We start from the raw sequence: 26,182 nt of genomic DNA on the forward strand, positions 1-26,182 counted from the left end.
TTACATAATCTGTGACATGTGGTTAACATACGTTGCCAAGGAGTTGGCCTTTTCCAATGACTTCTCTGGCCAATGACTTGTCTAGCGACCTGGTAAGTGTCCTCACTGGCCAGTTTCATTATATAGTCCTATAAAGTATGTATTTGACCAATGATTGATGGTGACATAGTCAGCGACTTTGCGGGTAACTTGAGCTTAACAGTGACTTAGTCAGAGATTAATAATGACATGTTCATAATTGTAATCTAGCCAGTGACTTTGTCGATGACTTCTTTGGCCAACTACTGATTTGGCCAGTGAAGCCACAGGCCATGTCAATGACAATGTCAGTGATATGATCAGTTACATTTTTTTGTTTGACATATAATGAAAGCAATACAGTCGTTGGAACATATGTCTTGCAGTATTTGTCCAGTGATATGGCCAGAGATTGACAGTGACTTGGCCAAGGATTGAGAAAAACTTGGTTAGGGATTAATAGTGACATAGTCAATGACATGTTCATGATTGTGACATGGCCAGTAATTAGAGGTTAACAGTGACTTGGCTAGTGATTTGAGGTTAATAGTGACTTTATCGGTGACTTGAGGTTAATAATGACTTGGCCAAGGATTGACAGTGACATGGTCAATGACATGTTCGTAACTGTAACAAGGCTAGTAACTTGGCCAGTGACATAGCCAGTGACTTAAGGTAGCCAGTAACTCGGCCAGTGACTTGAGATTAACAGTGACCTGACCAGTGACCTCAATGGCCAGTAACATGGCTAATGACTTGACATTTTTTTATTTTGATTCTACCATTAAAGCCAGTGACTTGAAACTAAGGACTTGGGTTGGCCAGTGACTTGGCCAGGGATTGACAGTGACATGGCTAGGGATTGACAGTGACATGGTCAATGACTGACATGACCGATAACTTGGCCAGTGACATTGCCAGTGACTTGATGTTAACAGAGACTTGGCCATGCATAAATTGACAATGACATGCTCAGTGACTTTGCCGGTGACTTAGCAGGTTCAACTACTGCAAAAAGTCTATAAAAATAATATTTCATTAAGAAAAACTAAACATACCAACTAGTTGATTTGGTAAGCTAGAGTTTACAATTGGCCAGGTCAGTGACTTGCATCTTAAGCCGTAAACAAATTTCTAAAATTTATCGTCCTTACTACTCTTATTTTTCTTTATGGCTAGAACTTTTTGCTTCTTCTTCACTTCCTTCCCTCTGTTTTCTTTTACCCCGGCCTATGTGTTCTGTTTGTATATCCTGTACAAAATTGTGAAAATGAGAAGATCATCAGTGACTTTGACAGTAATATGATCAATAACATGTTCATGATTGTGACATGACCAGTGACATGGCCAGTAACTTGGTCAGTGATATGGATATAACAGTGACCAGAGATTGACAGTGACATAGTCAGTGACTTGAGGTTAACAATGACTTGGCCACGTGACTTGACAATGATTTGGTCAGGGATTGACAGTGAGGCAACTACCTCAAGTACCCATAATTGGTTCAGTTGGAAACCAACTAACAAATGGTTCACTTATGGTAATCTCCCACCTTCATCAGTCATTCACTTACACTACAGTAACTCAAAAGAACCATGTGCACTACGTGAATAACAACAACAATGGGAGGAGAAATTTCAAATCCGTAATGATTTTTGCAAGTACAAGTGTAATACACACATTGTAAAGGTAAAACATAATAGAAACATATTCCTTAATTAGTCCTTACTGACAAATGACACTAGCATAATACTCGAGCTCAAATTCATTGACTGATGCTCTTCAATTCCTACTTTACTTGTGATGAACTTGACATGTTTTTCATTATTCTACACACCCAAGTGACCCAACCAAAGATCTTTACTAGAAAAAGTATATCAATCCCATTCTAACATGCAAGCATGCATTTCTCTGCATGAGTGAAAGGCCCAATATTGGAACAATCATAAAAGAAAAGATCTGAGAACAACTTCTGAGAGCGTTTGCTACTTTACTCAAATTTGGAATATCAAATTCAAACTTGTTGTTTGCCTCTGAACATAATATAAGCAAACTTAAAGCAACACTCACAGATTCACAGGCAAATTGAATTGAGAAACATACAACAAATCCAAACTGACCTATGTTGGTCTTGATTTTGGCATCAAGCCTACAATTGCCAAAGCTTATGAGCGCCACTGGGACATCCTTTTGGCACCCATCACTGCAAATTTATGATAATAAATTTATTAATCTAACAAATCTGGATACTCTACTCATATATAGTAAGAGCCAGATCTATATGGTATGGTATAGTTCAGAGTTCCACCCACCATTAAAGATCCAAATTGATCAATTACTTTCTCATATAAGCAGACGTAAAGCAGTAAAATCTCTGCTACTAAACCTTAAAGAATTATAAGGGTTCGTTCCTGGGAAATGAAAACTACAAAGAGAATGAATGGGAGACATGACTAATACCATATGGCAAAGGAAGAGCTTTAAAAGCATGCATTACGGATTAGATCAACGAAGATCGCTTAGTATAAAGGAAGAGTTCAGAGATCTTTTGAAGTTTGTGGGCCTTACAGTACAACATCACTGGCTGCTCATTGCAGAAATCGCAAGAAATACTCTCTCCGGTGGTCGCCGATTTTGAGCTCACCATCTCCAAATTAGTACCAGATTCCACACAATCAGCAAAATGGTCTCCGGCGAGTACTTGGTGAGCGGAGGGATGATCTTGCGAAAGAGAGCGACGTTCCTCTGCGACAAGTTGAGCCTGGATTTGTCGTGGATTTGGCGGCCCCCAACGGTGAATATGCAAAGTCAGAGACGGACTTAATGCCATTGTAGAGAGAGATGTTTTGGTAAGGATAAGGGTTCAGGTAGGCACAGATAACCAAAGGGGAGAGAGAGAGAGCTGCGGGTGGCAACTTTGGTAATTATGCCTAATTTTAATGACAGGTTGTTAAGAGGTGATCTTAATTATTATGGGGACATTTGTGTGTCCTGAATTATAATAAGATAATGACATTTCTATTATTGGCCCAAATGTAAATTACCCAAAATACTATTTTGTAGTCCATTGTAATATATTTACCGAAAAAGAAAAGCCGACGGGCGTGATGAGAAGGATAACGTCACCGTCGGGTTATAAACAAAACCAGAGGGAGCCCATGGAGTGCGTCTATAAATAAAACCCTGATTTCATTCATAATCTTTATATTTCTGTCTCATTTCATCTCCCAGCAAAAAATAGATACACACAGCTACTGAGAGCGAGCTCGATCTCGTCTCCCTCTCCTTCCAACCATGGCGAAGCCTCGCAAGCCCAAGAACGACGACGCCAAGCCCGACAATTCCGGACCCGTCGTCCGCCACCAGAAGCTCTGCCTCTCCATCGACCTCGCCAACCGTCGCATTTACGGGTTCGTCTCACCTCCTCACTATCTAAACCCTAAGCTGATTCGGATTTAGGTTTTCGAAATTTCTGGTTCCAATTTAGCTTAGCTTGCTGTTGCGATTTTAGGTACACTGAGCTGAAGATTATGGTGCCGGAGATGGGGATTGTAGGGTTACACGCGGAGAATTTGGGGATTGAGAGTGTTTCCGTCGACGGCGAGCCGACGGAGTTTGAGTACTATCCTCACAGTAACCATAGGGATTCGGAGAGCGAGAGGGACTGGAGCTCGGTGACGTCACCGAGCTCTGCTGCTGACGCGGCCGGTTCGAGTTATTTGTCGGCTCTTGAGAGAGAATTGGTACCGAATTTACTGATTAATTGCTGTAAGGCTTTCAAGGCTGGAAGTGAAGTACAGGAGCAGGTGGTGGTGGTGGTGGAGAACGAGGCGGCCCAACAGTCGTCTGAAGAAGCCAAGCAGGTTATGGTTTAATTTTTGTAGTTGTGGTTTTGAGATATGAAAGATTGGAATTTCGGCTTGGATAGTTGTGCATTATCTATAGTTGCATGTGATTGAGGGTTTGCTGCCATACTCTTGTTTCGAGTTTTCAAAATGAGGGTTCAGGGTTTAGGGGAAATGTTGCTTTAATCCCACTAGCTTCCAGGAATGACATGTACAAGAAATGGGACATCTTCTTGAGGGTTCAATTAGCACAGTGTGTTGAGATTGGGTTTATCTTTTTCTGTGGTTCTTATGTAGGTTGATGTTGGTGCAGAATTTGAGGTTGGTTCGGATTGATTATTGGGTAGAGAAAGCGGAGACAGGGATTTACTTCTGTAATAATGTGCTACACACCGATAACCAAATGCGGCGTGCAAGGTGCTGGTTCCCTTGTATGGATGACTGTTCACAGAGCTGCTGGTAATAATTGTGTAACACAGCCCTTATTATAGTAATTTGGTATAATTAACAATCATTGGTATATTCATGGTGGTTAAATGTTGCATGTTCAGCTATGATCTCGAGTTTACTGTGGCACGGAATCTTGTGGCTGTTAGCAATGGAAGCTTACTCTACCAGGTGAGTTGAACATAGAACACCTGACACTTGCAAGTTTAATGCCAGCATATTATGTATTTTCCTTCAAAGAAATGCACATACTTTCCAATGAATACAGTAACCAGTGTGCAAAATGTAATTACACAAGAGAGGAAGAAATAACAGAATAAATCCAAAAAATTTGGTCAGGTTTTGTTGTTTGTTGGTTGAGTACTTGGTATTTTGTTGGAGTACAAATTTGTGTGTTCTAATCATTTTCTTGTTGACAGTCCCTTCAAAATATTGATTAGGATAAAATAGAAAAAGATTGTGAGGAACAGTTAATTTTTCGTACAATATATAACCAAAAAAGGAAAATTGAAAGGAGAGTACCAAAGCTAGTTCTTACCAATTTGTAGACAATGCCTTGCCACAATATAACTGGGATTCCATTCCTTGTTGGTGCATTATTTGCGGGGATAGCTCAGTCGGGAGAGCCTCAGACTAAATCTCACACAATATTCTTTTGGGTCAATTACTTTCAGGTGCAAAATTCATCTTGCTTTTGAGTGAACACACAACATTCACCATCATCTGGATACTATTTTATCCATTACTGCAAATTCTTAGTTAAATGCAACCATGGAAGATGGGCCACATTTCTAGGTTGATATAGCCTCAGCTAGTAGCTTGTTGCCAAACAGAAAGTGTAGGTTACAACCTTGTTCCTGGATACCAGGAATTGTTCCCATAAAAAAATGGAGCATAGAGGCAATTGGAATTGCTGCCTTCCTCATAAAAGGGAAGATAAACCTCAACTCTTGTGTTCCTTCACCTTTAATCTTGATCATTTAAATACTAGTTGAAATCCACAATTTTAGTCCTTTTTCAATTGTTATTTACATGACCATAAGGCCCTCAGTAATAACTTCAGTAATTGTATTTCTACTAGATATCACTCTTCAAAAACCCCTGCCCATAGGCCAGGTGTTGGGCTAGTTGTAATAGTCATTTTACTCTCTGTAAAGTTCTGGGACATATATGGTACCATGACAAGCACCTAAAGGAAGTTTCATCGTGCTCCTTGATACCCAATGATTTTAAGATCTTGTATTTGGTTAAGTTTCTATTGTAAAGTCCACCTCTGCAGCCTTTTTGAACACCTGTGGCATTTGAACACTTGGGCTAGTTGTAATAGTCATTTTACTCTGTAAAGTTCCCGTGGACATAAATGGTACCATGACAAGCACCTAAAGGAAGTTTTATCGTGCTCCTTGATACCCAATGATTTTAAGATCTTGGATTTGGTTAAGTTTCTATGGTAAAGTCCACCTCTGCAGCCTTTTTGAACACCTGTGGCATTTGTTTATTTTATGTTTTCTATTGCTTATTTTTGTACTTTTGAGTTTGAGTTTCTTGTTTCAGAATCCTGCTTTTCTATTTCTATTTGTAGGGAACAAAACTGTTAATTATAAAAGGAAGCATAGTGTTATCATCTTGAGTATCTCTTGGAGACTGTATTATTAAACTCTTAGTGAGATGTGTCATAGGTGGGATTAGGGTTGCAATACCAACAGATAGTTGCACATAGAATGTCGATTATTGACACTGAGATTTTCAATCCTGTCTTGATATTTAAGTAGCTCACAAAGATTCTCTGTGCTGTTTGTTGTTAATTGTATCAGATTTGTGTTTAATTTGTTAATTTTGTAAATATGTATGATAACTTTTCTATGCAGGTTCTGAGCAAGGATGATCCGCCTCGCAAAACATATGTCTATAGACTAGATGTTCCAGTTAGTGCTCGGTGGATATCTTTAGTGGTTGCACCCTTTGAAATCCTTCCGGACCACCAATCTGGTCTAATATCTCACATGTGCTTGCCAGCAAATCTGTCAAAGCTTCGCAACACTGTAGATTTTTTCCACGGTGCATTTAGGTTCGTCTTCCAAGTCTATGACTCTGTCCGTTTAAATTTAAAATGTTTTTTTTTCTTTTTCTTTTTATGTCATTCCATTAATTTTATATTCTTATTTTCACAGCTGTTACAAGGATTATCTAGCGGTAAACTTTCCTTTTGGGTCATACAAACAAGTTTTTATAGAGCCTGAGATGGCAGTATCCTCCTTGAGTTCAGGGGCATCCATGAGCATTTTCAGTTCTCAAGTTTTATTTGATGAGAAGATTATTGATCAGGTATTTTACTGATGAAGGATAAGATTCTTTTAGTGAAGTTTTCAAATAACAGCACTGTCAGCACAATAGTGTAGGTCTTGTTTTTGGCATATATTGAGAAAATACCTACTCTATTCACTTCCTTCCGGTCACCATGTGGAAACTATGTCCCTCATAGCATGCGTCGTATCGAGCTGATGGGTATAAAATGTTTCACGCAGACTATTGACACGAGGATTAAACTTGCATTTGCCCTTGCAAGACAATGGTTTGGTGTTTATATCACTCCTGATGCACCGAATGATGGTAAGCTGGTAGTATCTGAGTGTATGTACTGTTTAGTTGGTACTTAAGTAATTGGTAATCACTTGAGTCTTTAAATGTTTTGAGCATTCTGGCTTTAACATCATTCCTTAACTGGTATTGTCAGAGTGGCTGCTGGATGGTCTAGCTGGGTTTTTGACAGATTTATTTATAAAAAAGTATTTAGGAAATAATGAAGCCCGCTATCGGAGATACAAGGTTTGCTTTCTTCTCATAAACTTGCATTTACCACATTCTAATAATCTTATGCTTTGTAAATAAGTCACATTTCGTCTCTCCTAGAAAGTATTTCTTGTTTCTTTAACACCGATTCTGCACTTCCTACTTCCCTTCGGTTTGTGTCTTTGTCCACCTGGAAGGAAGAAAGAAAAAGCTATAGCATACCCCATTGTAATTATCTCATGCTATGTAAATAAGTCACATCTCTTCTCTCCTAGATTTCTCGTTTCTTTAGCACTGATTTTGCACTTTCCTACTTCCCTTCAATTTACCATGTCTTTGTCCACTTGGAAGAAAGAAAGAGAGAGCTCTAGCATGAGAGTTGTTTATACTGTTCATTTTTCTTCTTTTTTAAACTCTAATTCATGCCGCTAATGTTTTGCTTCTGTATCTGCAGGCAAATTGTGCCGTTTGTAGAGCAGATGATAGTGGTGCAACTGCGCTAAGCTCCACTGCTTCTTGTAAGGATTTGTTTGGCACTCAGTGCATTGGAATATACAGCAAAATTAGATCATGGAAATCTGTGAGTTCATGAGGATTATTTTTTCATTATTTTATTACCTTAATATGCTCTAACTTTTCTCCACCTTTACCAATTAACTAATTGAACCTCTTAAAAAGGTGGCTATACTTCAAATGTTGGAAAAGCAGATGGGACCCGAGTCTTTCCGTAAAGTAAGAATCCTTGAACCTTTTTGCTCTTGTATGAATTGCCCTGATGACTAGAAGAGGCTCATCTGAGATAGTTTGTTGCTTTTAGTGGTTTCTTCTGTTTCATCTCACTCTTTCACATAAGGATTTTGCAATGCATTCACCTGTATACTTCTTACATTATTTTTTTCTTATTATTTTTGTCCATCCTGACTCTCCACTATATGACATTCTTTCGTGTACAGATTTTGCAAACAATAGTTTCGAGGGCTCAAGATAAGACGCGTTCTCTGAGATCTCTCAGTACTAAGGAGGTAACATCAACATCACTTTTTGAAATATCATTTAATATGATGTTTTAGCAGTTACAGTTATAGTTTTGTCCTCAAATTTTTTTATGCCATAAATTGTGTTTTGCAGTTTAGGCATTTTGCTAATAAAGTTGGTAATCTTGAGCGTCCTTTTCTCAAAGAATTCTTTCCTCGCTGGGTAGAACTGTGTGGTTGTCCAGTGCTGAGGTATCATGCGTGTGCTACATATGCTCTTTTCTTTCATGCCTGGATCTCTTTTCCAGATTCATTTACTTATATGCTTTTGTTCACTGGTACTAAAATTTGAAGGATGGGCTTCTCCTACAACAAACGAAAGAATATGGTTGAAGTTGCAGTTTTACGTGGGTGCACAGAAATGTCGGATTCAAGTGCTTCAACTGTTAATGCTAATTCAGAATCTGAAAAGCGTGACAGTGATAGTGGATGGCCTGGAATGATGAGCATCAGAGTTCATGAACTTGATGGTACATTTGACCATCCGGTTCTGCCAATGGCTGGAGAAACAGTCCAGCTGCTGGAAATACAATGTCATTCAAAACTTGCTGCTAGACGCTTTCAGAAGCCTAAAAAGGGTTCAAAGCTTGATGGAGCAGATGATAATGGAGATGCAACTCCTGCCCTAGATATACGCTCCAGGTATATTATAAACTTAATGCTTTAGCAGTTATTGAATAAAATATTCAGCATGTTGAAAATTTTCTTTTGGCAGTATGGAATCTCCGTTGCTGTGGATGAGGGCAGATCCAGAAATGGAATACCTTGCTGAAATTCATTTCAATCAACCTGTACAGATGTGGGTACGTATGAGATTGCGGTGATTCTACATGCTTTTATGGAGTTATAAACATGTGGGTTAATCAATGTGTTGCTTATGCTCAATCAATTATTTCTCTTCCATGTTAGATAAGTCTATTGGTCATTGACTATTTTTATGGTGGTTGCCATATCAGATTAATCAGTTGGAGAAGGACAAAGATGTTGTTGCTCAGGCACAAGCAATTGCAATGCTTGAATCCTTACCTCAGCTTCCATTTTCTGTTGTTAATGCTCTTAATAACTTCCTCATTGACTCCAAGGTATTTTCAAATTCATAGTTATACTGCTGTGGAATCATGTATCACCAGGAGAGTAATTTTATGAAGTTTTGTTCTTTGATCCCAAGGCCTTCTGGAGAGTTCGAATTGAGGCTGCCTTTGCATTGGCTAATACAGCATCTGAGGTACTACTATTCTTAATTGTCTCGGACTGTTAGATACTTAAAATCCTTGATTCACTTGAGTTCTGATATTAGTTTTTGTTGTTGTTTATTACTGTACCTGTCACAGATCAACTTTTACATTGACCTGTGCACTGTGCTATTTTCTTCAGGATACGGATTGGGCTGGTCTACTCCATTTGGTGACATTCTATAAAAGTCGAAGGTTTGATGCAAACATTGGACTCCCCAAGTATGTTCTTTACTGGTATTATTTGAACTGCAAATTGTGGTGATCTTACTCCAGAAAATAACAATTAACAATTTTGTTTCTTGTTAATGTTGCCAGGCCAAATGACTTCCATGATATTCCCGAATACTTAGTTCTTGAGGTAATGCAATGAGGTAGGATATGTAATAAGTTGTCTGTCATGTGCCATGGTTGGCTGGTTTGTATGATTTGCAGTGTATATGAAATATTGAAATGTCTCATGTTATACTACTTATATTCATCAAAAACTCAAAAAGTATGATACAAGAAAGTGAACCATATCTAAGAGAAACAAAGTGCAAGCAGTACCATATCATTTGTACTTGTATAGCACCTGTTTGAACAGTGCCGTAAAATACTTGGACATTCTTCTGTTATTAGAAATACCATAGCATTTCATTACCTGTGCTCAGTTCTCAACTGATATGGACCTAACACAAGTCCACAACCCTAAAAATATGGATTAAGTGCGCTGAAGAATCATTTCAAAAATGTGTCTTACTCGTGTATCTGACAGTTTGACTTGTGGGATATACATCGCTATCATCATATCTAAGAAATGTTAAATTATGCATGTGAAGCTGTCAAGGACCCTCTAGATATAATAGTTGTTTTTATAACTTGCAGGCAATTCCACATGCTGTAGCTATGGTTAGAGCTGCTGACCAGAAAAGCCCAAGAGAGGCTGTTGAGTTTGTCCTACAACTGTTGAAGGTATTTACGTTTTGGGTAGTTATCATACCTGCATGAGCAGAGATATATATGGTTTCCAAAAACTGAACTTTCACTTGGCCTATATGGTCATACAAGCCTATAATTGGTCTCAGAAAAGTTCTTTCCAAACTTAATAACCAAGTAAAATTTTGTGAACTTATTCCTTGTCTTGCTTCAGTACTATGCACGGCCTTTCTTTGACAGTGAAACACTCACTTTTCTATATATTATTTCATTTCCTCCGCCATTAATTTCTAAAGGTTTAGTCTGTTTCTAACTCTGTTTTTGTTTTGTACGACAGTACAATGACAACAATGGGAACTCTTATTCTGATGTGTTCTGGCTTTCTTCATTAATTCAGTCTGTCGGAGAACTTGAATTTGGGCAACAGGTTTGTTTTTTTACAAAATATCATTGATTCTATTGTGGCTGCCATACCTCGTCTTGCAGTTCTTTTTTAACATTATGTTGCCCTACACAGGCACAGATATATATGCACACGCGTGTGTTTTTCTATAATTTATATTAAATTCATTTAAATGAACACTGGATGTGCATGTGTGTGTGTGTGTTTCTGTAATTTATATTAAATTTATTTAAATGAACGCTGATTTCACCCTGGATAGCAGTTGATATTAGTCATATTACTTTCAATCCAGTGTCTACTTCGTCAACATGAAAACTAAAAGGCTCATTTTGCTTCTATGCTATATTTGTTTGACCACTTACAGTGTTCTGGTTGTTTCTTCACTCCATGCAGAGTATTGTCCTTTTATCATCTCTTCTTAAGCGTATTGATCGGCTTTTGCAATTTGACAGGTATGTTTACTTATTTCGAACTGCATACAATGAGTTGTGTCGAGTAATTCCTTTAATTTATGTTTTCTTTGGAAATGGATGTACCAGGTTGATGCCTAGCTACAATGGTATCTTGTCAGTCAGCTGTATCAGGTCCCTGACACATATTGCCTTGAAACTTATGGGATTTGTTCCTCTTGTGAGTAATTATATCACCTAGTGAGATTGCATTTTCAAAGTTCTTGTACTTGAATGTAGTGTTCTTATGATTTTGACTTGTGGCAGGATCGTGTGTTTGAGCTTGTAAAACCTTTTCGCGATATCAAGGCCATATGGCAAGTTAGGGTTGAAGCAAGCCGAGCACTCCTTGATCTTGAATTCCACTGCAAAGGCATTGATGCAGCTTTGGCATTATTTATGAGATATTTAGATGAAGAGCCATCCTTCAGAGGTGCTTGTCACTATCTTCAGTGGAAAAACTTTCTGGATTTTTACTCTACCACGTGAATGTTAGAATCCCTTTGTTTAACTTTCTATGTGTATATTCATTATTGTATATATTCCTTAATTACAGGTCAGATGAAGTTGGCTGTGCATGCTATGAGGTTATGCAAGGTAAGAGGTGGATCTGATTGTGAGGATGAAGTTCAGAGCCAGACTCTTGTGGCTTTACTTCGCCTACTTGAAGGCCAGATGGCATTTAATAATATCTTTCTTCGTCACCACGTATTCTGCATCCTACAAATCCTTGCAGGAAGGTGGGAACACCCTTTTTGTATGTATATTTTTACATATTAAAGAAGTAACACTACACTGATGACACTTAAAAGATGAAAGACAGTCTGTCTTGTTCATGCTATCAGGAGTACATTTGTTCTCAATAAAAACCAATTTTGTCCATTTATTTTGTAGTTAATTTACACTGAGTTCCATTTTCAGGCCCCCAACCTTATATGGAGTGCCAAGAGATCATAGACCATTGCTTCTAGGTGATGCAGAAGGCTTACACGTGCAGAAGAACATTTTTGCTTCTTTCATTCCAGAAAGTAAATCTCAGGAACCACCTTCTGACCATGCACATGATGGTGTGTCTGTTCCCGAAACTTCCAGAGATGTTTTGGGTGCTCCAGAAGCTACCATGGATGGGTTGTCCGCTCCAGCCCCAGGAGCTTTTAGAGATGGGTTGTCCATTGCAGCTCCAGAAGCATCCATGGATGGGTTGTCAGTTCCAGCTCCAGAAGCTCTTAGAGATGGGTTGGCCTTTGCAGAAGCTTCCAAGGAAGATTTTGGTGCTTCAGAACCTCCCAATGATGCTTTCATTGGTTTGGGTCCTTTAGAACCTTTCAGTGATGATTTGGTTACAGTGGTAGATCCTTCCGCTGGTGGTTTGGGTGCTGTGGAAACTTCCAAGGATGTCATGGCAGCAGTTCCGGAACCTCCCAAGGATATCTTGATAGTTCCTGAACCTTCCAAGGATATCTTGATAGCTCCTGATCGTTCCATGGATAACTTGGCAGTTCGTGAACCTTCCAAGGAAGCAGATACCATTTCCAACAGTCACAGACGGAAGTTGCCAGTTGTTAAGATCAGGGTAAAAAAATCTGCTACTAATAGCAGAGCAGAAGAAGGCGATAATCAAACTGTTGAGAGATCTCAAGGTGGGCATGCTAGCAGTTCAGTTTCTGTGGATGCACCTCACAGGAATTTCCGAGAAGTTGTGAGCCTTAGCAACCAAAACTTTGAGGAAGTTAACTCTTGTCATGATCTTGGATCTCGGATGACTGCCAGCATCGGTAGTGCAAAATTTGCAAGTGATGCTGATGATAATATAGGAAGGGAATTGCAGTGCACTGCTGATTCAAGCAAAGTTTCTGTACAGCCTCGACCCGATATTTCATCACCTAGCTTCATGCAAGATAACCAAGATGCAGATGTGCAGAAGTACGCAAGCCTTCAGGCTCTTTCAGCTCCGAGGAATGATCTTAATGGTGGTTCTTTTGGCACAATGGATGTACTGCCTCATGGGAAGGAAAAGGAGAGAAAGAAAGACAAGGACAAGAAAAGGAAGCGGGATAAAGGCCATCGAGATGATCCCGAGTATATTGAGCGAAAACGATTAAAGAAGGAGAAAAGGCAGAAAGAGAAGGAGCTGTCGAAGTTGTTGAGTGACAGTGCCAAAGTACCTTCCCTGGACGTACCAAGTAAGGAGGTACTTGGAATGAAGCCTGCAACTTTGCAACTGAAACCAGTTGAGCCCAGTAGATCAAACAAATTAGTCCTCGCAACTGTTGAAGCGACCAGGCCCGAGGCATCAGGAACTAAAACCATCACCCCCAAGATTCGTATTAAAACCAAATTTCGAACTCTGGACAAATCATAGGCTCATGGATGTAATGATGCATTTGCTGGGGGGGAGGGTTAGAGTTTTGTGGTTACGTGATTCATGATTGCCAATAGCTACCACCAAATGAATTGTCGCTAGAGCCTGGGGACAATTGTTCGAGATAACTGCTCTCAATTGTAAACGCCATTGGCAACCATATCGGTTCTTTTGTAACCTTTGAAAAATTTTCCCGGCATAGAGTTTTTCACCCCAGTCAGTTTGCTTAGAAATATTACTTGAAAGTATGCAATGCATATTGGTCTTGTTTGACATGGATACATAAGGTTGTAGCCAAACACAGAAACAAATTTGACAAATTCTCAAAAAATGGCTAGTAGGTGGTTCCAAGAATCGCAATAGATTAAGGCTGAACGATTAGATTCAGTTGTCCTTGTGGAAATCATCAACTTCAGAATTCGAAGGAACCAAGCAAATGAAATGACCGAAAACGACCTGGCGACTGCCAACCCTAAGCTCTATTCTGCCAAAAGCTGACTGCAATTTGCTCATTCTGATACTTGTTCCCAAAAAAAAAGAAAAAGAAAAAAAAGGAGAATTCCATGTCACACTATGAAAGGATTGGACAGACGATGAGTGAGAGGAGCTTAAACAGGGACACGAGGAACTGTCTCTTTACCGTGCTTTTATTTTCTGGGCCGAATAACCACGGAAGCTTCACCATCTGAATTCCAATCGAACTGCCACGTAAGGGGACTGAGAAAATCTGACCTAAGTTTTTCCGTATTAGGCCTAGAAGATATTTTCTTTCAACTTCAGCTGGATTCTGCACAAGATTTATTTATTTTATTGGATTTCACGATATGTTAACGAAGCACTCCTCAATTGTACGGTAACTACTGTTTGTTCACGATGCTAGTAGCAGGTGCTACTACCCTACCGTGGCTTAATTCTCAGCTGATCGATGCTTTTATACTAAAAATTAGGATCTGGTTTGGAAAGAGGGTTTGTTGCTGCAATTAATAACAAAGGACTGTATGTCTCAAACATAGACTTTAAGTCACTAGACCTGCTACCATAAATAAAAGCCTTCATTGCATGCAGCAATGGTCCATCAGCCTATGTATAGTCAATTTAGGTAAATTATCAATAAACATAAAGCTCAAAGTTCAAACCTTTTGCTGCAGTGGTAGACCGATGAACTTCATGTAGTGCTAGATCTGGCTAGCTATTATTGTTATTGTATGATTGTATGAAACTAGTCTACCACTTGATGGAGTTGTTTACCTAACTATCTAGTAAGGTATTGGTGGACATGTATGTAAATAAGACAACCCTCCTTGTGTGTGTGTGTGTGTATATATATATATATATATATATAGATTAAACATAAAACTGAATTACTTGAATGACTTAGTAAACCAACTGCCCACTAGAGATTTGAACGTATTTAGAGCACTTGTGGTAATCTTGTCTATTGAGGTTTGATATACATTATTGACATATTCTTTATTTAGCTATTAAAGTTTTTGACTTATGATATAATTATATATATACCCTTACTATTTGCTCCAACTTTTTGCCCTTTTTGTTTGTTACAGTGTATAGTGTGGAATTGCAAGTTTGCAACTCCTATTATTGTTGATCTTTCGGCTTAAGAACCGAACGACCTCATATAATTAAACTTACCACGTCAGAGGAATGAGACTGCTGAGAGCGTCAGACGTACAGCTCTGTCCAGACTGGCCTTCATATATATAACCTAGCTAGCTTGTACCAAACCTTAGCCTGCAGGCTCTGCAATATATGAGTAGCAGTAATAATTAATAGACTACTGTAGAGAGTAATTAACGACCACGCATCGTCGTTAATCAATGAATTGCAGGTTTATATTCGAAGCTGAAGCTGAAGCAAAGTCATGACTAGCTCTGTCAGTGATACTATTCTGCGCACTACCTTTGGTCCTTTACGTTCCCAGCTAAACATTGTACGTACGCCTTCCTTTAGAATTAATTGCAGCTATTGCCTCTCTCTCTCTCTCTCTCTCTCTCTCTCTCTATATATATATATATATATGTGTGTGTGTGTATTGATTTATAATATATATGCACATATATAGACACATGTATCCATGTGGTTCAGTTTGTGGATGGAAATCCAACGAGTTAGCTACTGCATTTATTGCTGCATCTTCCTTTTCCAGATTTGTAGCTTTCGGTTTCCCTTGCGATCTTGTCGTTTCTGTTTCAAACAGTAGTGCTACCTGCTACAAATGATTACTGTACTGTTATCACCTCGAAGATAAAAATAAATAAATAAATAAATAAAATCGAGTACATACATGCAGTTTTGCTCCAGCTCTTGCAGATGATTTAGTAAATTTTTAATAATTATACTTTTTCTAGTTATGAGCAGAAAAAGCACGTTTACTTGACCCAAAAACAAAAAAGGGAAAAAAAACTCTGAAATGATCGAGCTAGGTTGTGGTTATGAAGCTAAGATGGAACTTTCAAAACAATCGAGCCGGTTGCGAATTTGCAAACTAGCTAGATTACAGTAGCTAGCCGTTAGCGTATATATCAGGGTCTCTCTCGCGCTCTCTTTCTATCTCTTTCTGTCTATATATATATCCAAGACATATATGAGTCTGCTTTGAACTTGGGCTCTCTTTCTGTCTTCGAGTCTCACAAAATCAAGCTAGCTCTTGATCAGTAAAGGCGGCAGCACCAACCATTACTTGCAATTCTATAAGGTGAGTTTCTGCCAACTGATATGAATTAATTTGATATATATATATATATATATATATCATTACGTATTCGATCATTTGCTTCATTACCAGAAATATCTTGTTCATCCCCTTCGTCATGAGATCATGATCAATTTAAAACTCAACTCAAGAAGGTTGTCGTTCGAACTTCGAAGGTTTTTTTCATGCCAGGTACAGCTCAAGCAACCTATGTATGTTTTTGGATTTGGTGTGATAATTGTGTTATAATTATCAGAGTAGAGGACTACATAACGCCCTCATTGTTTTAGTTCTGCCTTTCATTCTAAAGAATAGCTTTAAAACTCTCTCTCCACTTTCCTCTCTTGATACCCTTGCTGCTGATTATATTCCCTTGTTCACTTCATAACCCCCAGAACATTTGGCGGTCTATTGAGTACTGAGCAACTCCACACAAAAGTTATCATACATTTACTAACTCTGAACTAAAAATTAAGAATGAAGTCATGATATGCAACATTCGCGGTGGTAATGATATATATATAAACAAATTACAATAGAATTAATTTCTGAAATAGTTCACCAATTTTAACACTTATTTATTTATTTATTATTATTATTTTTTAAAGGGATTTGGAACTCAGCTTATCTGGGAGGCTCAGTCTCACGCCCGGTTTTATTTATTATAGAATAATTTTTAGGTTCACCCCTAGAGTGAATGAACATATTCACCCCCTTTATCGACTAACATATTTTTGCTTAATAAATTTATAATCCAACGGTCTATATCTTAAATTATCATTTAAAGATCATCTCAGTAAAAAATCAATCGAATCGGAAATCATTTAATTATCTAATTGAATCAAACAAATGGATGGTTCTAACAACACTTACTACTACTATGATGAACCGTCCATGTATTTCATAGAAATGAATAACTAAAAGGTCTTCAATTTGATTGATTTTTTACAGAGGTAATCTTTATATTACGTTATACAACATGAATAGTTGGATTAGAAAATTATAAAGTTATTATACGTTAATCGCAAGAGAGGGTGAATGAGCTCATTTACCCTAGGGGTGAATCTAAGAATTGTTCTTTATTATATTAATAATAGAATTTTGCAACAGAGAAGGGCATAAAACCTGAACCATGTGCTACAATAGAACAATTACAATAATCCTCGTAGTGCACATCCTAAATAATAGCAGAAATCTCATCTAACCAAACATCATCAAGCCAATCAAAACTAGCAAGGTGTGCAAGCCTATGCGCAACATCATTTGCTTCACAAAAAATATGTCGAATTTCTACTGATTGAAAAGTAGTCATATAATCCTTACAATCATTAAAAACCCGACTTACCTCTTGGAAATTTTCCTCCTCACTCTTGAGTGCAACAATCAGCATGGCAGAATCGAATAACTATTTTAGTCCAGCCTTGGTGAATACCACGTAGAAGACCAGCTCTGAACGCCTCAGACTCCACATTAATAGCCGAGTGTGCATGCAGAAAGGGCCTAGCAATAGCGGCAATACCCGTGCCCAAATCATCTCTGACCCCACCCCAATACCTCCAACACAACTGTCAACTTTGAAAACTCCATCTATATTTATTTTCAACCTACCCGTGGAGAGCATTTCCATTTGGTCAACGGCCTTTTTTCCATTTATTAAGATAGCACAAAGGTAACACTGGAAATTTTCTTTACCACATTAAATAAGTTCATAAAACCATTACACAATAGTAACATAATCCGCTAAGGCATTGGGCTTGGGCCGAATGATCATATAAGTAAAAAAAATACGATAGAGGCTATTTGAATTGCTGGGCTTGGGTTTTAACTCTTTTCTGTTACCAAAGAAAGCCCAAAATGAGTAAACAAAAAGAACAAGGCCAGGCCCAAAGAACAGAAGATAGACCAGCAGACAATGCAGAAACCTAAAAGAACGATTTCAAAACCTTAGAAAAACGATTATGGAGGAGATGAAGCGCAGGCTTGTTAGTTCAGGGAAGCAGAGGAATTGTACTTCCGTGGTTGAGGCGTCGACAGTATTGTGCATCATGCAGCTCGCTTCTATTGGAAAAGAATCAAAGAGTTCAGACGACATTGTTTACTGATGGAAGAGGGTACTTACGTACGTAGGTAGTACATATATTTAACGTATTATTGCTGTGTGATTAATGCAATAATCCAACTTAAACACGCATTAATCTCCTGTATCAGACTGCATCTATCTCTATGCATATGCTAGGACCAAAGCTAGATAAACTCTAAGCTTTAGCATTTCAAGTACGAATTCGATGAGTTTTAAGTTTCATCTACAATTGCTAGTTTGCAGTCTCATTCTCTATTCCTCACATTGAATTTAATGGCTGACGACATGGATTTAAGTTTTGAAATTGAAGTAATTAGTTAGAGATTAACATATTGGATACTGATATATATCTCTGTGTATAGTTTCTCTGAACATCTCTGTGGCTCTGTACATGCACTTACATTTTTTTATCAGACCAAAAAAAAAATTGCACTTACAGTTTCAAAAGAAAATTTTCAGTTCTGAAGGTATAAAAGTTTAGTGTATGAGCAGGAAATGGCATTTCAATTAGAATGATCATACTCATGCAGTCATGTTTGTTCTTGAAGTTGAACAGCGTGTCCTACAAATGTATGAAAACATGAATGTAGAAAAAAAGTATATGCTGATTATGGACAGAGGATATGTTTTTTGCATGGATTTTAAGAATTTCTGGCTACAACTACTAATAATGTTTACTGATCAAGCCATGATTTTCCCAGTTGATCTCCAGAATTGGTTAATGTGATTCATGAAGATTACTCCGAGCTACTTTGAGCCTTGAAGGTACTCACCTTCCTTTCCATTTGTTTCCTTCACTTCTAGTTTCATTTAATTAATTAATTGCAAGGATTTGACTCCTGATTATAAGAAATTCATCTCCTAATCGTGGTTACGGTGGTGATCGTTCCTTTTCAATTGTTATGATCTCTTATTCTTAGTGCTTGAGCAAACAGAATTTCTTAGGTTATGATGCTTTAGAAACACCACCTGCATATGTTTTGTTAGTTATAACCATTCAGCCTCAGAACCGGTACTAGTGTACCTAAGTTAACTGATGATTATTGCTGGATAAAACTTAATTACAGGTAAGACAGTACAAGAGTTTTAGACTTGGTTAGCTTAGCTTAGCTTCTCATTTTACAACTGGCTAACTGAGGTGTATCTATTCATTTCACCAAAACATAACAGAACAACATATACGATACCTTAGCCTAGCTTCTGATAAACTTCTAGGCATACTAAATGTAACCTGCTTGTTTTGGTTTTTACTAATTAGGCACTCAAGCGTAGTTATCCTTCAGCACATTCTTGTTGAGATGAAGGCTGATATACAGTTTTTCAGTAGAATACTAGAATACATACTATATATTGAAAACTTGATACAGGAGAGACAATAGTAAAGTAGATATATTATTAGCTTAGTTAGTTTGTTGATTTGAGCTAAATGTATAGAACTACCATGATCTTCTAAACTATTAATAGATTTTGACATTTGACAAATGAGGCAAATGAGATTCAGATGGAGCCAACAAACGGAACATGGCCACACTAATTTTGAAAACTTATCTGGGACTTTTATATTTTGAACCCTTTAAAATTTATTGACATGGTTTTTGTTACTAGAAAGTTAGTTTTAACTAAAACTCAAGTTAAAGATTTCAAGCTAAGCTTGGTTCATCCACGATGACAATGTGAGATTTTATATTCTCAACACCATCTATCTTGTGGTTGCACTCGAGAAGTAATGATGTTAGACAATGTAGAGAGTTTGAATAAATGAAAATTTTTATATTGTCAATGTAGAAGTACTATCTAACGCAAGATAACCGATGATGTGTGAATTTCTTCTTATTCTTAATCTCATTGGTCACTTGTGAGTTGAGACAAAGTTGAATCAAACATGTTATAATACTAGCTAGGCAACGTATATGGCCAAATTGGGCATGCCATGTGATTAATCAGTTGCTTGCTTAGCCATGTCAGTTAGTATGTTGAGTATACCAAATTATATTGGCAAGACTTAAATTGCAATTTGAGAGATTTTCATACCCTACAAATGAACTACTCTGTTTTTCAGTGTATATTATACTGATTAATTAGGGATACACTTTGGGTGTTTAGTGTAAATTTTGCTAGTTTAGTTTCAGTTTTAGACATGCCTGGATATAATGTTTTACCCAACTACTATAAGAGTGACAACCCCCTTTCTTTCTTTTTTTTTTCTTTTTTTTTTATACTTGGTTTAAATTTGAAACAAGGATTAGGTACTTTACTAATATAGTTTGTTATTCTCAGACAAAAGCAAGAAATTCTTATCTATTTTTTTTTTCTAGCTGACAAGTGACCACTAATCAATATTTCCAAAGCATATACAGATTTCCGCAGCTTGATTACTTACAGTTGGTTGTATTTCTTGCTCTCCTTAGAGTCCGGAAATTCCACCCTCTTTTCGTAATATTCTGTAGCTATTTGGCACGCCTATACCGCTTGCCAGCTTATTTTGAAAATCTCAAATAACAAATTGGTCACTTTTGAACCTTCTCTCCCTAGTCCCCAGCTGTTTTTTCCAAGGGATCTAACTTGTTCTTAATAGTAATGCTCATTTAGTCCCGTTCCGACATTCTAGCGTAGAAGACCCCAATATGAAAAAGCTTGTCCAATTGTTACAGTCACAGGCTTTATCGATCCTATAGTCAACAAATCTTTTACTTGTGCGCTAGGTATCTACTTTCTAAAGGAAGAGTTGTGGCTTTATATTCCTCTGCCTCTAAAACTTGTTTCATGAGATTCTACCTTCCTCAACCAAAAATTTGGGTGAAAAAAATTAGATATTTGTTGACTGAAGCGAGTTCAAGGCCTGGCTCATGCGGTTTGAGATAAAGACAAAGAAGAAAAGGAAAAGAGCCGTAGCAATTATTTCTTGCACTAAATAATTAATGCGTTAGAGTAGAATATTAGACCGCCCCAAAAGTAGTGGTCACTTCTCAGCTCACAAGTGCCCTTCTTCAGAAAACCTCATTGGCTGGGTGCTTCCCACTTCTACGATTTTTCCAACCACTCAAAAACAAAGCTGTGATTGATCAACTCCCATCATCACCACTAGGTTTTTTTTCAGCTTTATCTCTCTTAGGGTTTCTCAGCTTGATTATTAGGGTTTGTCACTTACTGGGTTGGATGAACTTTTTCTTGCCCTTGGATCTCTCTGCAGATATTGGAAAAGGAATTAAATTTCTAATACAATCATATTGTACTTTTTTAAAGGTTTTAGATCTTAGCTTTTCTTCATAGGATCTGAATTTTCTAAGATTTTATTCTCTTCGATCTTGCTCTGCATCAACATCAACAGAAAGCCCAGAAGGTAAGAGTTGGTGCATAAAATTCAAGAGAAATAGTTCATGTTTACGTTTCTCTGCTTCGTATTAGTTTTTTTTTTTTTTACATTCCGTACGTTTTAAATTGCAAAGATGATGAATCTTAGGGTTTGATTTGCTTCTTTTTTTTTTGTTTTCCATGGAGATGATGATGGTGGTGATTAATAATATAGAATTGCAATCAACAGCTTTAATTAGTTAGGGTACACATTAGTTTTAGTTGTCTCCTTTTATCTCTCACTGCAAAGATCTGGATCTGTGGGTTTGATCTATCCTTATCATGTTTTGCTTGGTGAATAGTTTGTTTTAAATGAAAAGCTGGTAGTCATTGAGATCTGCTCTCAAGGTTTCCAGGTTGGGTAACTTTTTTCCAGAAAGCTAACAAGGACTACCTAGAAATTAGAAAAGTAAAAGAAGGATTCAAATAACTGATCAATAGGAGTTTTACTTAAAAAATAAAAATAAATTAATTTAAAAAAAGCCAATATTGTTGTTTTTTTTTCTTTTCTTTTTTCCTATGAAGTGTTGATATGTTCTTTGGCTGCAGCAAAACGAAAAAGTAAAAGGCATTTGATTTGAGCAAAGTGAACCCTTGGGATGCAATAATCTTAGTTCTGACAGTATTTTCTGGGTTGGGCTTATGCCATTAGAGAATTCAAATTTCAAACCATGGCTAATTGTTGTAAGGCCAAAACGTTACATACAGAGAGACTAATTATGAAGAGCTTTACGGGATTTACAGGCTCAAGTGTTCTGTGAAACGCAGTAAAATTTGTGGAATTTCATAAGCTGAGATGAAGAGTACTGCAGTATATATGACAGACCAAATTACTGGAATTAGCGAAGACAAAATGCCGTGGTAGGTTGAAAAGAAATCGACTTAATTCAGACCAAAAACAAGAGAAACAACAGGGTTAAAACGTCCAAAACACACGTTTCGATGCATTTGAATTAGAGAACATGCCATCGTTGGTCAAAGATGGGTCTACCAGCACCATCTCCATCCTCACCTTTAAACCCAGGCCTTCTTAGGACTAAATAGTTTTCTAGATCATCTTTGTTTTCTTTGTGAAATAGAGACACATCATCAAAAATGGAGAAATATTTATATTTTACATATAAAAATATTTTTATACTTTTTAAATTCATTGCACTATTAAATAGGAATGGACTAAAATATTCATTATAAAACGACTATAAAATCACCTATTTTTCTAATTCAACTGAAACATATTATTGTGATCTAATGTATAATATTTGCATTAAGAGTGTGTTTGGGTGAAGGAAAAGATGATATAATTTAATTGAAAATGAGGATTTCATAATTCCTACAAATCAATTCCCTCGTTTTGCATTCTTGGATTGAAATTTTTAAAAGTCTTTGTGGAAGAAAAAAGAACCGGACAATGAATTCTCAATTCAACTTCCACCAAAATATGTGTGATTTTGAATTTCTTCGTGGTATTCAATTTTTAGTTCTTTATTTGTTTCCAAAACAATTTTTTCTTATATTACACATTCTAAATCATAAATAGACGAGCTCCTTAACATGTGCCCCACACATGTCAATTAGCTTTTATTTTTTATGTTTTTTAAAATGTCAATTTCTCTCATATTTTTTCATGAGGTATTGCAATTTTTTCAAATATAATATACTCTATTGACTATTTTATCCTCATATAGAAATACTTTATTTATTAATATTTATATTATGTAAGGGCATATATGATCTTTTAAAAATTTTAACCATTCACTCAAGATTGGCTTAATTATATAAGATATAACCAAACAATAGAATTTTAATTGATGGAGTTGTAGATTCCATCATTTATAAATTTCTACGAATTTAATAATTTTCTCATCAAAACACACTGTAAAATAAATAATGTTTTTAAAAGGTTCTTATAGCCATCTCAGAACCAACTTAATGGCCGCGCTTTTCTTTATGCCGTGATTACCGTCTACTCGTCAAGAAACAATATTCTTGGCGGAACTGCATACAACAAGATGAACATTTTACCATGTTTCGGAAACCGCAAGTGCTCTGAATTTTTTAACCATTACACTTTTTTTATTGATTTAACGGAAAAAATTCGAAACATCATGTGCTCAAAAATATAATAAAATGAAGGCTTTCCTCTTAAATCTTCCTGTACCAGGCTACCAGCCGTCCAGCCATATGTTATTAACCACTGACTATTATCAACCAATTATGCACTCATTCATATTTTCATGAAATTCTATAGGTGACGTGCGTTAAAATCCAAATGGGTCTGCTGTTCTTTCCAATCCAATCAATTACATGTCTGTGCAATGCATCTGTAGTCCTTTATCCATTACAGTACAGATATATTTCATTGGTTTCTTTAATTTTCTTGTATATTCTCTTTTCTAATACTTTTGTAGCTGAGTTCAACATCGGATCTGTCTTTTGCTTTTAACTCTATTTGCACCTCTCTTGAGCTCATCTCACCCGTAATTTTCTTAAGAAAAACTATATAGCTTTTCCATTTTACTACCAACATTTTCCTTTAGTACTCTCTCTCTGTATATATATATATATATATATATATATATATAACCATCTGGAAATGAACCATAATACACGAGTTGTGCTTTTCCTGGTATATATAAATTTCTATCGAGCTTTGGACTCGTTCTTTGTATAGTTTCATTTAGTATTATCTTGGCAGATATTATCCAGCTTTGAATGGATGATATGGACCGATTAACACAGATATGTAGCAAATGATCAAAAGCTAGAAAGAGTAAAGGACAAAGCCTCACGATAATATATATATATATATATATATATATATACACACGTAATACACACATATATATTAACCGATTAAGCTTGGTAGCAAGTCTAGCTTGGTCCGTATCAAATGGATTTAATTTTATTCTCTACATCACCTCCATATATTTGTCCATTATTTCATCCATATTGCAGTCAGTCGCCCCCCTTTACTGTTTAACACCACATGCACCCCGGTCGATCAAGCTAGCAAAGACTTTAGAACTGGATATAACATATATGGCATATGGCAGCTCAACCACAGCTGGCCAAAAGTTTCAAGTGTTGCCATCATATATATCCATCATTGATACCTACATAATTCAAGCCGCAACTTTTCTACTGTCTTATAATTTGAAAGCTGAGTTTCATATATTCTTTCTAGCTACTTAGACAGTACTATTCATACATATGCTACTTCGATTGACCAATATTTTTGTTAACACAGGAAATTACTATCCATCCAAATAAACTACTGTGAACCAAGAAGACATTCTTTTCTGCTTTTTAACCGAGAAGAGTACTTTCCAATCTATAGCTTTTGACAAGGCAATTAATTAGCCCTATGTAAACCATTATATAGTAGCTATGTTTATACTTAACAGTATTTGTATGTGTTTGTTTTCATACTTTGGGATTTTTTTAGTTATAATAGAAATTATAATTGAATATATTTTTTTTTATTCTAGACGACAATGTAACTCCTCACTCAACTCCATCCTTGATGTCAATGAGATTTGAACCTGTGACCTCCATAGTGTTAGTTAGACTAGCTAATCAACAGGCCACAGCTCACCGACAATTATAATTGAATATCTGATATAGCATAATCCTAACTCTTTAGTCAAGTTATCCCTAAAGACTTTTATATGCCTGGATATATGAATTCCTTGAAACGATGGTAGGCTTATAACTAAGTGGATATGTTTGCATTATAGCTCCATGCAGACATATTAAGGTTCTTGGTCATATGATAATATTAACTTATTTCCCTCTTAAGTAGAATCTCTCTCGAAATAATATTGATCATAACTTTCAAATGTTATGAAAACATAGTCTCCCCTACTGTTATAAAGCTATTATTTGCTTTTAAACTTAAATTCATTTTACAGTCTCCCCCTAATTCATCGTTGCTTATGATTATCATGATACATCAGCACAGCTACAGCCTTCACATAAAATAAGAAGATAGAAAAGAAAGAAGATCTTAATAGCTCAAGTTCAAAGCAATGATGGAAGTTTTATAGAACGATTAATATACATAAAAACATATAGCCAACACAGGTTAGGGATCTGAGCTCTCATCAATTTGAACCAAACTTCTTCCTACATGTCCTGTAATAAAATCAGATAGTCCCATCTATAACTAAGATTCTTAAGTCCTGTTCTATAAGAGTCCAGAGGTGTTTTGATGCTTTCAAGAAAATCTAAGTGCAGCCCTATTTCCATTATCATATATATATATATATATATATATATATATATTGCTGGGAATACAATTATACATTTAACAATTAAGGAAGGGATTAAACATTCTGAGTCCCTATTTTCCTTATCGAACTCATATGCATATGAAACTAAGCTGATTCATTTCTCTCACATAATCAGAATGCAATATATATGTCATCATGGAAGTGAAGTTGGGGATCATTTGTGTATGTGGATGCATGGATCACTTCTCTGGAAGCAGCATGACATGAAGCTAAAAAGTGGATGATCAAGTCATGTCTACTCAGTCACATCT

The 26,182-nt window shown here is 36.7% G+C and overlaps 1 protein-coding gene and 1 long non-coding RNA gene across 4 annotated transcripts; both read left to right on the forward strand.

Annotated features, from left to right (window-relative positions):
- Positions 1–3,185: 3,185 nt before the first annotated feature.
- On the forward strand, positions 3,186–13,777 carry LOC112175516 (transcription initiation factor TFIID subunit 2). Of its 3 annotated transcripts, none has more exons than XM_040510086.1 (25): positions 3,186–3,428; positions 3,530–3,881; positions 4,177–4,322; positions 4,415–4,481; positions 6,179–6,378; positions 6,482–6,635; positions 6,836–6,920; positions 7,045–7,136; positions 7,555–7,680; positions 7,779–7,832; positions 8,054–8,122; positions 8,229–8,326; positions 8,429–8,776; positions 8,850–8,937; positions 9,091–9,216; positions 9,303–9,359; positions 9,509–9,588; positions 9,685–9,727; positions 10,234–10,320; positions 10,622–10,711; positions 11,081–11,139; positions 11,227–11,317; positions 11,404–11,569; positions 11,693–11,733; positions 12,058–12,244. In XM_040510086.1, exons 1-25 carry the CDS (start codon positions 3,313–3,315, stop codon positions 12,091–12,093), a joined length of 2,871 nt encoding a protein of 956 aa, XP_040366020.1. In that variant the 5' UTR covers positions 3,186–3,312; the 3' UTR covers positions 12,094–12,244. The 3 variants fall into 3 exon arrangements, with proteins under 3 accessions (XP_040366020.1, XP_024168960.1, XP_040366019.1); XM_024313192.2 differs by having other exon boundaries at positions 3,195–3,428; positions 11,693–11,876; positions 12,058–13,777; XM_040510085.1 differs by lacking the exon at positions 3,186–3,428 and having other exon boundaries at positions 3,747–3,881; positions 4,161–4,322; positions 11,693–11,876; positions 12,058–13,777.
- Positions 13,778–15,933: 2,156 nt separating this feature from the next.
- Positions 15,934–26,165, forward strand: LOC121050440. The gene is made up of 4 exons (XR_005802981.1): positions 15,934–16,211; positions 16,302–16,400; positions 18,990–19,053; positions 26,047–26,165. It is a non-coding gene; the product is annotated as an uncharacterized LOC121050440 (long non-coding RNA).
- Positions 26,166–26,182: the final 17 nt, after the last annotated feature.

The sequence above is a fragment of the Rosa chinensis genome, chromosome 7 (assembly GCF_002994745.2).
Source record: "Rosa chinensis cultivar Old Blush chromosome 7, RchiOBHm-V2, whole genome shotgun sequence".
Classification (NCBI taxonomy): Eukaryota; Viridiplantae; Streptophyta; class Magnoliopsida; order Rosales; family Rosaceae; genus Rosa; species Rosa chinensis.

Bases quoted from the DNA above. Each gene is read 5' to 3' on its own strand.
- LOC112175516 (XM_024313192.2), top strand. From the start codon at position 3,313: ATGGCGAAGCCTCGCAAGCCCAAGAACGACGACGCCAAGCCCGACAAT. The intron at 8,938-9,090 runs GTACGTATGAGA...TTGCCATATCAG, and splicing joins ATCAACCTGTACAGATGTGG to ATTAATCAGTTGGAGAAGGA. The intron at 10,712-11,080 runs GTTTGTTTTTTT...CACTCCATGCAG, and splicing joins AACTTGAATTTGGGCAACAG to AGTATTGTCCTTTTATCATC.